Source organism: Penicillium angulare (assembly GCF_028827245.1).
Source record: "Penicillium angulare strain IBT 27051 chromosome Unknown utg000003l_segment0_segment0, whole genome shotgun sequence".
Taxonomy (NCBI): Eukaryota; Fungi; Ascomycota; class Eurotiomycetes; order Eurotiales; family Aspergillaceae; genus Penicillium; species Penicillium angulare.
In genome coordinates this window covers 4,261,313-4,274,612 of record NW_026623162.1, presented here as the reverse complement: position 1 = coordinate 4,274,612, position 13,300 = coordinate 4,261,313, and the positions used below count along the sequence as shown (strand labels likewise).

The 13,300-nt window shown below is 47.9% G+C and overlaps 2 protein-coding genes across 2 annotated transcripts; both read left to right on the top strand.

The window, feature by feature from the left end:
• Positions 1-2,248: 2,248 nt before the first annotated feature.
• N7478_003714 (uncharacterized protein) lies at positions 2,249-2,828 on the top strand (the record flags this gene model as incomplete). The annotated part of the gene is made up of 2 exons (XM_056919928.1): positions 2,249-2,395; positions 2,457-2,828. 2 exons carry the CDS (start codon positions 2,249-2,251, stop codon positions 2,826-2,828), a joined length of 519 nt encoding a protein of 172 aa, XP_056783086.1.
• A 6-nt stretch (positions 2,829-2,834) lies between these two features.
• Positions 2,835-3,053, top strand: N7478_003713 (uncharacterized protein; the record flags this gene model as incomplete). Its single annotated transcript, XM_056919927.1, is given in 2 exon segments — positions 2,835-2,957; positions 2,973-3,053. The coding sequence occupies 2 exon segments, from the start codon at positions 2,835-2,837 to the stop codon at positions 3,051-3,053; spliced, it is 204 nt and encodes a 67-aa protein (XP_056783085.1).
• Positions 3,054-13,300: the final 10,247 nt, after the last annotated feature.

The following is a 13,300-nucleotide window of genomic DNA, read 5'->3' as shown; positions in this document are numbered from 1 at the left end:
TCTTTCTTGTCTTGGCTCGAAAAGCATGAAACGAGCATGACTCCAGGTCATATTGCAGAATATTTTACATAGAATTTTTACGTAGGATTTTCGACTTCAGAATATGAATGCGAATTTGATGAGCCTTTGCGCTCCCGCAAATCTTTAAATGGCTCCTGGGACCCAATTTGAGGAGTCATGGGGGCTTTTGTAACCCGAAGGCTAGTCCTGATGTTCCCAGATTCATTAATGACGAATTGTAGGGGATGTTTTTTTTTTACTTTTCGAAAATCTCACTTATGAATAACATGATACACACCTTGGCACCGGGAGACAAATGATAAAAAGAGCAATCATTTCCTCTGATTGAACTGGAGACCGAAAAGAGTTTAAAGGCAATACACGCGAGGTAGATCTACGCTAAATGCCGTCTGGATCATATGTAATGCAAATCCCATGAAGTAATAGTTGATTCAAGGAGTTCAGCGGATAAGTTGAAGCTATGGACTGTTCTTAGATACAGTAGGGGCTGATCTGGGAGAATATATTATATAAAGCTTATGAGCTGCTAGATTCTGTCAGTAGCAATACTTGAAACAGTCCCAAGCAGTCCCCAGCAGGGAGCTACCAGAGAACGTAGGAAGACACGCAAAACGAGTAGATGCCGCACTGCCAGGCCACCACACCCAGAAGTTGTATGATCGCTAAACGTGGGACAAAGCGACCGTACTGGCCCAACCCCAAACCGGCATGGCCAGACTTAATGCATTTCTCAATCAAATCAATGTGCTAGACGGATCAATGTGATTGCGGAGAAGCAAGAGAGACCGTGGAGCACTTCCTCTTCCGGTGTCGGAAGTGGACTGCACACCGGACGGAACGGTAACAGTACAATGTACCTACACTCACCGAGGGAACATATCATTCGCCCTGGGAGGGAAACAGACTTCTGATGATCAAAAGCGGACGCCAAACTTAGAGGCAGTACGGGCCTCCATACGTTCCGCCATCGCGATGGGCCGAGTCGAGGCCACTTAAACATATCGACCAACAAAACTCCCACCCCCTTCTTCCGACCCCACTCACCCACCACCTTGTGCTAGAAATGGTAGACGCACTCCAACTGCCGAAGATAGGATGCCGAAGATAGAAAGCTGAACACTTGGAGAAGCGCCTTCAAGTCAGCCTACTAACCACTAACCCACGAGAAACTCGCTTCGATACTACTTTCTGGCAATCTTTCGGATCAGCCGCTGGACGTTAATGAAGTGTTTGTTTGTTTATTTGTACATTACTGCAAAGTTGAATGTTATATTATCTCCCTTCCCTAGACCCCGTTTTTTCGCTGTATTTATTGCTCCCTTCGTCTCCAAAAACTACTGATACGTCTGAGACCTACTGGCTATCTTTGAAATGGGTCTTTCTCCTCGGGAAGAGAACAAGACTTGCTGCGTTCATACAGTAAAAGGTGTATCTTGCAAGAAGCGGGTCAAGCTGCGAATTACCGAAAAGGGCCATTGAAGGTATCGAGCGGCTATTTGGAAGTGTCGCAGGCTAATCCTGGGTCTGATCATTCTTTATCAACCGTAGAGCGTACATATGCTTCTTCTAGAGCGTGATTTTCGATGAAGTCCTCCCAAATGTATCACCTTCAGAATGCTTGCATTCGGTAGAAATTGGCGATTACTTCCAGCAAACACGCAATAAAGAACCAAAACGAAGGCTAAAAGTGACTCCCCGTTAATGACAAGAGGTCGGTAGCAGATCATCTAGTAGGCTGTCGTCAAAAACCAAGCAAGTGATTCGAAGAAGCAATAGTGCAAGTCAACAGAAGTATCTAAAAATAGATTGACGTTTGATTTCTGTAAATTTTGAAGAGCTGGGAATAGAGTTACAGGGATCTCAGAAAGAACGCTAGTAGCAAGGGTTCCATGCTAGCCTCATCAGTGCTTTTTGAGGACTTCAAACTCACGACCAATAAGCCAATCGATCGGGGACTAGGGAAAGGCTTATCATGAATACAAAACTTCGCTTATCCTTTCACAAAGGGGTAAACACGCAATTTAGTAACATTCCATTTATGGTCAAAAGAATGCATGGAACTGGGCTGGTACATACCACATTTTACAACGAATAGGTCGGTTCTTAGCTCAAGTGTCTGATTTACTTCCCCAAAGAAGGAACTCGGCAGGCCCTCCTGACATATATTACCTTTGCATCAGGCTCTTGGCGAGATCATCGAGGGTCACTTATCAGTCCTTGGGTTGAGATGCCTCAAAACGGTCAGCGCAATGGTGCGGAAAATAGCATACGAAAGAAATCCTCTCGTACAAATTCCACCACCCAAACCGGTGACACTGGGTCGGTCTTCCTGTCAAACAGCCATTCTGAGCTGTCACCAGATTATCCACAGAGGGTGAGGGGAATGGCAGAACTTGACTCGAGACAAAGAAGAATGCTAATGAACTGACAAACAGGACACTCACGAGGTCGGGACTCCTCTGAGTGTGACAAGTGGCTCGACGACTCTGTCCAGTGAATCTAATGGAGGAAACTATCGGCTGGGTACAATTAAGCGCGCGGCAGAAATCGACTTTATGAAGTTCACGTATCCAAATTGGTCCATCGGCGTGGAGGGTTCGCGGCAGGAACCCTCAGACTGTTTGGTGGAGAACTTGATATTTCCAGGCGGCAACGCCAACCAACGAGCTTCACCAAAGCGAACCGGCAAACCTCCGCCACAGCAGATTCTTAGACCTGCCAGTGACCTACGGATTGACACTCGAATTGGTAGTCGTTTCTATGCAAGGCGAGATGATATAGAACATGTCAGTTCCTCTCCATCGTGATTAAGAATGGTCAGTGAAGCTCGTGGGCCCATCAAGGAGGTTGACACTTTGAGCACATTGAAAGATAGGGGATTGATTGGAATTGACATTGAGATGATATCCCAATCTGCCCGGGCGATTAAGGTCCTAGTGAGTGTAATATAGACTGCAGCCCAATCAGCGGAGGCTAGTCGTCTGCTGTTATTACCTGCGGTTCCAACGGATCTGAACCTTGCAGGAGGGTAAAGGATTAGTCTGGCACTCCATAACTAACGTGCAAAGGACTAAAATGAAACCAATTGATTGTTCACATATTTTAGTCTGTTGAAATGAACCACTATGCGCTTGGAGTTGACAACTTCAATAGCCAAGTAAGAGACCATATAAAGATACATGAAACACAATTTGGAAATCATATTCCACTACTGATCGTGATAGTGGACTGGTGGATTGAAGGTTGACAGAGCGATATTATGTCTGCCGGTTTCATTGCTCTTCGGCAACACTGCAACCAAATGAGTTTTGTTCTCTTGCCTTTGGGTTGTCTGCAAAGCGCTATTGCCCGCTAGGTTTCTTTGTTCCTTACAATGGGCGTCTCTAAGTTGAATATTGTAATTTTGATCTGGCGCGGGGTTTTATACTCCAAAAGCTGTATTTGCTCAATCGTATTTGCTCAATCGTATTTGCTCAATCGTATTTGCTCAATCGTATTTGCTCAATCGTATTTGCTCAATCGTTTTTGCTCAATCGTTTTTGCTCAATCGTATTTGCTCAATCTTGTTCGCTCAATCGTGTTCGCTCAATCGTGTTCGCTCAATCGTGTTCGCTCAATCGTGTTCGCTCAATCGTGTTCGCTCAAATCGTATCCGATTGTACCAAGTCCCGACATTGTTTTATCCTGTTCCTGATGGCCAAAGATAGTAATTGTTCTTAAACGTGTGATTTTGCGGCTCTCAGAAAGAGTGAAACGACGTCTTGGTCGAAGATCCTTCTTGAGTGGCTAGCAATGGAGCTGGATGTGGCAATTCTGAGTTTGTTGTCTGCATCAAGGTACATGATGGCAAAGTATTGGTAAGGCATCGCATCGGCCAATTTGTGGCCGCGAGTGCTCCGAAAATGAATATTTTGGTCACGCGTCCCTGGAGCAACAGCCAAAAAATTCTTGGGGGGCTGGAAGCTTTTTTAGAGTAGCGACATCTCGTCCTCCATGGGCTTATATACTGCTACTGACTAAAGAGCGATAAGACCTGATTCTTGTCAGGGTGTGGGGCTGAATATGACATGTCATATTGGAAAATTTTCTGCGGGATTTGGCAATCGGGTTGTTTCAATTCCCCTCCCCACTTTTTTTTTGATTCGTTGCTCAGAAAATAATTTAGATAAACTGGGTTGTCCCATTCGGCGGCGATTGCTCCGGGCTCACCTTTCTTGCCCCCGTCGGCTCTGCGCCCCAACCAATCATTGAATTTGGGGGTTTGCAATAAGTCTATCCTTGCATTTCTCTACTGTACTAGAAAATATACAGTATGACAGTCAAAGTTGTCTCAACTTCAAGCAAAAGTGCCAGTCTTGCACATCACCCCCAATACAGAGTCGGCAATTGCACGCCTGAGTATAGAAACCTTTTTCAACCCCATTTTCTGCATGCAACTTCTCCACTTCTCCACAAATACGCATTGATCGTCATTTGATTTGAGACCTGCTACATTTTGAATCTCCTCAATGGTTGGTTCTCGCGCCTTCTCTCCATGCGATTTTTAGCATCTCAAGGCTCGCTACAAGCTGTTCTCGATGGAGCAAATCGCAGGATTACACACACACACACACACAATTCATTAACGCCCGACGACTGAGCCGAAAGGGCAACTATCGCTAAACTACTATACATGTCATAGTATATACAATTCTGTGACTCATTGGAGCCCATACACAAGACCTTGCCGTATTTGCCATTCTCAGCATGCAGTGTCGCAGCGGATACTCGTGGGTTGGTAATTCGGTTAGTAGACTGGCTTGAAGGCACTTCTCCAAGTGTTCAACATCCTATCTGAGGTGATTGGTGGGTTAGATTAGAATGAAAGAGGATGATTCATGTTCGTCGGCGGGGTTGAGTGGCCTCGAGGCGGCTTGTGGCTATGGCGAATCGTATTGAAGCCCGTACTGCCTCTAAGTTTGGCGTCCACTTTTGACCGTCAGAAGGCGACTTCCCTCCCAGGTAAAACGACAGGTTTCCTCGGTAAGTGTTGGTACATTGTAGCATATCCGTTCGATCTCCGGTCCATTTCCGACATCGATAGAGGAATTGCTCCACACTTTCCTTAGCTTGTCCGCACGCACACTGATCACTGTCGGCCGCGTTGATTCGATAGGGATATCCATTCGGTCTCGCCATGCCAGTCCGGAGTTGGGCTAGCACGGTTGCTTCCTTCCACGACAGGCGATCATTAAACAGTCGTGTGTGCTTTCCTGGAAGTGCTTGCATCTACTCGTTTGGTATGCTTTCCGACGTCCGCCGGCAGAGTATTTCTGGTGACTGCTTGAGACCGTGCGAGGCCAAGCGTGGTTGATTTCATCCTCGAAGCATGTTCTTGTAGGAGGCTTGGATCGCGCTAGGCCTAATTAGGCCAGACAAGGTCCCCAGACTATTTTCTTGATGTATCCCTGGTAGCTCGCCAAAGTTACCGTAATTACTGTTTCCGGCATGGGCAAACCCATGGTTGCCGAATGGCCCATAGCCTGACGTACTCAAGCTTGAAATTTTAACTTAGCTTCTTCGGTCGCATCCATTTTGTGGAACTCCGCCCCAACCCTTCAAGCTTTCACAAATCATATGAGTACTGTAATCTGAATCCATTGTAGCACTTCATTGTTCACAGATAAAATCTAAGTTGGTCTTATAATTTGGGCTTTAAGTTAGGTTCGTATCGTCATAAGTGAAATCGCATTTGCAGACTTTCAATAGTATCGAGATCGCCCTGAGATTCGTGAGATATTGCCACAGACTCGACATCAAATGATTGTTCATTGGATAATCCCCGGGCAAATTGGTCATTCATCGCCCTTGCGATCTTTTCAGAGCTTAAGTACACAATCTCTTTCACCCTTATCGCGTCAATAACTAACTTGCGGCAAACTTGCTTAACAAGGTTTTGAGTAGTCCGCTCTCTGAGGTCAATAGCATGATAAATCTCGTCGTTCCCTAGATATCCTGCTTCTTTGTAAAGGCGAAAATAAACACAAAGCGCTTTTAACGTCAGCATGGCGTCAAATGTTTCTCATGGATCATCAAACGAACGTCGTTGCAGTATCTCGGATCTTTGATCAGCGACCAATTCACCGCCGATGTCAGTCAGTGTGTGCCTCTAGTGCAGATGCGTGGCATACCTGAGCCATTTTGTGTCGCCTAGAGATTTTTCCCAACACAAAGCGCTCTCCGCGAACAAAATTGGTTGCTCTGAATGAGCCGTCCGGGCGCTGAGATGAAGGCGGACCATGCCTGCTGGGCCTTGACGTGAGACATTGTTTTGCGGGAAAAGAGTCCGCAATGCCCGCATACGATTCGCATTTCCCACAAAAAAGAGCAGACAGGGATACTGGCAGTTAGGATATGGCATCTCTTTCACCAGCTCTTCCAGGCGATGGGTATCTACCAAGGACCATACGCCGTCCTCGCGGACCAGATCGAGCCATGCTGCCATTGCTAGTCTCGGTCATCTTAGGTTGATGACATGCGCTCTTATATAGCGATGATCAACCTAGCTTGATAGACCGCAGTGTTGTCACTTTAGTCTATATCCTCACAATCTGCTTTCAGGGTATCATTTGAAGCGGACTGTAGGAGTCACATTTTGCCGCTTGCATGCAACCTATCATTTGCTACGCATCTGTGAGCCGAGAGTTGAGGGACCTCATAGAGCACCCTGTATATCTACCGTACAGCGAGGGTGTTTTTTCTTCACATAGGGGCCTAATTCAGAATGGTCAGAAAAGCAATAAACGGCAGACACCCAAAATGGCAACCGACTTGGACCGATTATCTGGCAGGAGTGGACAAAAGATTGAGGTAGGATAGTCCTGTTGTAAATCGACGGCGTAATTCAGCATGTCGCATTCCATATGTATGCATACAAGGGAGAGACATAGCCGGGCCTCAGTTCGCTCCCTACTGCCTCACTTGCAACTGTTCATATGTGGAGAGTGCGTGGTGTCATGTTGATATTCAATGCAAAGCGCCGATGGATCAACGTTGGGCGCGCTCGGAAGATCAATTAAGATGGGGTATTAGCTGCCAACAATTTTGAGGCTCCAGTCCTCACAACTGGTCGTTACGATCGCACTGTCACCAGTTGCATGGTTTTTTGAGTCGCCCGAAAAAAACTGAGCAAACGAAATCAACCACAAAATATTGCAGGATTGACAAGAGCGAGGAGTCCATACATGGAATTACACACACATTGGATCTCTAAGTCTATAAGACCCCGTCTAGCCGAGCGAGTCTCCAACACTCACCAGAGAAAAAATGTCATCCCTCGCACGCCAGACAATATGGGTCGATGCATCCGATCAAAGCCTCGATCCTCGTTCGACGACCACGCTCGTCTCGAACGCGGCCAGGCAACCAGAGGCTCCAGGTCCCGGTCCCAAGGTCAAGATATGTGACCAGGATCCGGAGGACCACTTTGACTCAATAGCGGAGATCATTTTCGATCGCCCTCTATGTATTGCGCGGCGGAAGCAGGCAAAGGGGGAATTGGTGCATATTCAAAAGTCAGAGTGCGCTACTTTGGCTCGAAACGTCTTGAAAGATTTCAACGACCAGACTCCCCACCGCAGCTTCCGACAATTGCTTGGAGGCTATCGCCATGGCGGTATGGCGTTTCTCGTGTGGGAGCCAGTTGAAGTATCCGTCGAGCAGATCATGGCGGCTCAAGGCATCATCAAAGCGACGGAGGTGATTGCCATTGCGAAACCGGTAAGTGCTGCGCAGCTTTCAGGAATGTATCTCTAACTGCAGCAGGTGCTTGAAGGCATTCGACATCTTGCAGACCACGGGAGGGTCCTCAATGTGCTGAATGCTAAGACAATATTGCTTACCGCCACTGGCCAAGTAAAAATTGGTACGAGGTGGAACACAATTTATGGAAAGCAGAGCTAACGTCTGTCTAGCCGGTGTCGAAAACAGCATCCAGATCGACCCCGAAGCGATGGATGCTGCTACTATGAAGCTTTCCGCTTTGGCCCACGTGATCAGCGGTCTGATGAAAAAGAATCCGACAACGTACGAATGGTTGCCCATGATCAAGAATCTTCCCTTGCAGCTCGAGACACGCTCTGTGAATGAAATATTGCAGGTACGGTTATCCGCCTTCCTCCTTTTCTGCAGCTGACAACCAACAGAGCACGCCTTTTAACCCGGGCCCTCCAATGGATGAGTTGGTAATGATGACCAGCATCACGAACAAGACCGCGCACCACCGGGTCAAGTACTCTGATCGAGGCGAGGATTAAGCTTCAGTCACCGGCCGTGAAAAGCTGGGATGTTGGTATTCCACCTTTTCGAGGCCCGAGGCAGGCGGACGCCCCTGTGGATGACAATTCCACACATCAGCCTGATAGGGCTATTCCAACGGTAGAGGCAGATGATCTTGAAATGCAAGACTTCAGTCCCAGTTGTGCGAACAATGACCAGCGATAATCTGCACAGAGAAATCGACCGGATGTAAAAAGTGATCATCTCCCTCCAGAAGTGTCATCGCCCCAAAGCCAAGACACCACTGGCCTTGTTGAAGGCTTTACATGTCTGGCTATCATCGATACACGTGGAAAAAGAAGGCAAACCGCCACACGGAAAGCGAGCTTAGTCAGGCGGACTTCATGCGGAAACAAGGAATCAAAGAAGGCCGGGGGAATTTGAGTCCTTCAGAAAAAGAGGCTCGACAATTTGTTGCCGAGGCTCTTACGAAATCTATCAACCGACCATGCTACAGAACAACGAAGAAGAGGCCCAAGGACTGATTGCCTCTGAGTGCGTGGAGAAGGAGCTTTGATTGCTGATTGATACATGTAAAAGCAAGTCGTTCTCAGCATCGAGATAAGTTGTCACTGGGATCAAATTTTTGAGAAACATGGAGAAGAAGAAAAGAAAAAAAAGGAAACACCAGCAGAAAACCTACCAAAAAGGTCTAGCCAGTCCGGTTGAGATTTAAGCATATAGGAACGTAGTGTCGGAAGGGAGAAGTCTTTATTCTCTATAATATGATCTTCAATTTTGCATTTTGCTTCCCGGAGCAGAATTGATTGTGTTTGTCTTCTTATACATTATGGATTTTTCAATATTTAATATTCGTTTGGATACTCGTTCAAAGGCATTCGTAGGCGAGTCTTCGTCCAAATTCTCCTCGCAATTCCTCGCAATCCCGCCAAGCAAGTCTTAGGTTCTTCACGCCCTGACTGATGGTTTCATTCCTCAAGGTTAAATCCAGTCATTCGGCTTACACACTTTGACTGATTTCAGTCCCTCTTTGACGTTTGCCATCTCTCATTGAAGGTCTTGGATATCACTATCGAAATCTTCATTGCCCTTAGCAGTACATTTTCTGTTACTGCCATTCCTTTCTTGGTCGTCCCATTTGGCGTCTCGCCTGAGTAACCTGCATTTTAGAGATACAAATCAGTTCTCGGTCTTTGACACAAAGATGAGGGGGCTCCGGATTTGAAGTACACACCTGCTGCGTCTGCCCAGTCTGCGTTGTAGACTAGCATGGCTGGGCTGTAAAGTCAGGGAGGATGAGGGCACGTAACGACTCGTACTAGATTCTGACTGTACAGATCTGTTGGAATGTGCAACGCTTCTAGACGTGTCTTCCGAAACCAGGTCAAATCGCACTCGTTTTTGTATTCCGTCACTAGGTTTTCTTCGGTTCGAGTGTTTGTGACTGGACTTGTTTGAGCCGACTGTCTTTTGCGAGGATGCTGTTAGGATTGGTGAGGCAGATCTGTTGCCCAAAGCTTCAATTGTTCTCTCAAAATTCGCAATTCCCGTGCGGGCACGGTCGGCAGACGACGGATCAAATTGTGCCATTATGAGGTGGGAATTGTTGGCGTCAGGAGATGGTGAGGTGTCGATTCCGTGAAGGTACTTGATGTGAAGGAATCACAAAGGAACAAGCTTGGATCTACGAGAATTCTTGGAGAGGACGTATACCTGCGGCGGCCCATGGGACAATAGCGAGTGGACGCGCGAAGTGGGTCGAGGGCAGATCAGCCACTGTGAACCTGAGTCATGAGTGCCGTTCACCGCTTCACCGCATGTTTGTAGCCCGACGAGTCAACGTCAGCACGCAGCCGTCAACACCCACTCATCAAGAATGACTACCATCAAGAATGATTCCCATCAGGAATCACTCCCATCAGGCATCACACCGGCTAGAATGACATTAGCCTCAGCGACACTATCGATAGCCGGACGATCTTTGACGGCTCAGGTCACCTTATTGGTCAGCGTCACGAAAATCCTGCCTGGACGGGGTCCTGGCATTGGGTTCGCGAATGAGGGAATCATTCAGACAAACTACCTACTTCTAACATATGTCTCGTGCAGTTCGAGACGACCGCTTTGAATTGGCTCATCAGTGGGCATGTCGAGGAACCTATTGCGTAAAGCGATTTTACTAAATACGACACTAGATACAGTATGGCCTACGAGAGACCTTTGAATCGACTGAACTAATAATGTGATGATTGCAATTCCCAGTGGGCTGCTATGGCTCATGCTTTAGTCTATCTACTGTGCAAGTCTTGGCTTCTTCAGTTCCCATGGGAGATGAATACTGGTCCCTAGCACCACGCAGAGGTGCTTGCACATTGCTAAGGGGCCTTGATTTCGCAGATGTCCCTGCGGAGGCGCTTGATTTCGCAGCTGTCTCCTGCGGAGTCGCTTGGTTTCGCAGCTGTCTCCTGCGGAGTCGCTTGGTTTCGCAGCTGTCTCCTGCGGAGTCGCTTGATTTCGCAGCTGTCTCCTGCGGAGTCGCTTGGTTTCGCAGCTGTCTCCTGCGGAGTCGCTTGATTTCGCAGCTGTCTCCTGCGGAGGCGCTTGATTTCGCAGCTGTCTCCTGCGGAGTCGCTTGGTTTCGCAGCTGTCTCCTGCGGAGTCGCTTGGTTTTGCAGCTGTCTCCTGCGGAGTCGCTTGATTTCGCAGCTGTCTCCTGCGGAGTCGCTTGGTTTTGCAGCTGTCTCCTGCGGAGTCGCTTGGTTTCGCAGCTGTCTCCTGCGGAGTCGCTTGATTTCGCAGCTGTCTCCTGCGGAGGCGCTTGGTTTCGCAGCTGTCTCCTGCGGATCCTCTTGGTAACGCATTTTTCCTTGCGGAGAACTTATTTGACGCAGCGGTCTCCTGCGGAGAACTTGGTAATGCAGCGGTCTCCTGCAGAGAACTTGTTGACGCAGCGGTCTCCTGCGGGTCTCAATTGTCATCACAGCGTCCCCCTGCGGAGTTCACTTGGTAACGCAGCGCCCCCCTGCGAAGCACTGTTCTTATGTCACTGGGCTTGGATCAGCAACAGCCGTCGTCACGGAAACCTCAGGCCCGAAGGTCAGAGGCGACACACCGCGGCCGCGATGTGTGAAGAAAGACAAATGGATCGGGGGAGGAGCCTGCTTTTATGGACTTCAGCTACGCTTTCTCGCAAATACCAGCAGTGCAGGTTTCTCACCGAGGACGGTTCTGGCGATCGATGCAATGTCTTCACCGGCCTTGACCCATGAGCTGGACGAGGCCGGCGAATGGATCGCCAATCATGTCGCGGCAGACAGCACCACGACCGTTCATTCCATCTTGGTGGGTAGTATTCGTGACTCACAGAAAGTGCTGGTCGAATTACAAAATTGGCGCAGTTGCAATCAGAGGGCAAAGAGCTGGCTCGCCCATGGCTCACAGTCGTGGTACGGTGACCTCAGAGACGTGAGTCAGAATGAAGGTCCTCAGCATTATGCTGCGCGTACGAAAGTGCCATGGTGGTGGACTGTGGTCAGGCAATTGGTCTACTTTGAAGACGCCCGTCGAATTGCGTGCGGCTTCCATGTCACTCCGCTTGACTATGCCCAAGTTCTGGCGGCTTATTGTGAAGTACTGAGGTATACGGCTTGCCAGGTTTTTTCTTTGCTGCACATTGAGAGAAGGCATGCTTAAATGATTGCTATTCAAGGGTATTCCTCCATGCATCCATTACTGGACTTGTGCAGAGTCCCATGTGTCCACATATTCTACTTAAGGGCTGGTATCAACTGACCTAGATTGGAAGCGGGGGCTGCCGAGAGCTCTGCGTTCTTGGTGATTGTCAATATACTCTGATTATGGTATTATCATCAAAAGCCCCATGGCATATCGACGTAGTGAATGACTGTCCCCAATTCTCAATTTTTGAGGAACGCACTTTTGTGTCTTTCGTAGAGTAGTGTATACCCGGCACCCGTTACTTGAGGAGCGGTGCTTTTTGCTCAAACGACCGAACTGTAATGGAAAGCTATTCCAAGGACGCCTTGGAGAGTTTCCGGAAGTCTCACAAAATTCAGCAATCTCTCATTCACCATCATTTTTTGAGGGCTTCCAGCTTCCTCGCTAATCATTCATTGTCGTTCACTCAACGTTGAGGCACCAGAGTGGATATGGTGGCCCCACCTCGACCCACGGGCCGCACCGGTGTGATCCAAGGTACCCGTTGTTGGCTCAACTTGAACGATTGTGCATTGTTATGGTCTTGCCAATTTGGGATTCCCGGTTCACATTATGCTTGAGGATGAAGGATAACTTTCAAGTTTCCTCCAGGGTGGGTGTTGTGTTGTGTTCACACCTCGTCCGTCCATACAAAGGTGGTAGAAGCGGGGCGAGCAAATGCATTTTGTTTGTAGGTATTTATTTATTTTTCCGCTAGTTAATGGGCGAGAGAAAAGTCAGGAGAGTAGTCAAGTCAGGACTTAAAATGAAGGCCTCATGGCACTCGCCTCAATTTTTTCTTTTCAACAAGTATCTGTCGTTCCATATATTGTTGATCAAGTCTCTGTTTGCTCATCGCCTTTTAGTCAACTGATTTCGCTAGTGAATAAGGTTTACGACCCCATTTGGCCATCCCTAATTCGAGTGACCTCTACTTCAACGGTTCTCCATAATAACTATTTGTCATTCCGCATATTCTTGGGATGCCTCATGTTTGCTCATCGCTGTTGATTCAACTGAATCTGCTGGTGAATAAACTCCAATCTCTCAATTAGCCACTCCTTCAGTTTCTTGGTGGCATTCTGGCCGCACTCTACCTGAATCTTGTATTCTTACCAACAATGTGTCAATCGATCCATTATTGCTACTCCTGTCGGCTCACCGCTGGTGAGTAACCATGCTTTTAAGGGCAGAAAACTGCTTGCTGGTATGCCATTTCCCCTCTTAAGCGCAAAGAACCAGCAAGCCTCATAGTCTGCCACTATTGGGTCCTGACTGGAGCGCT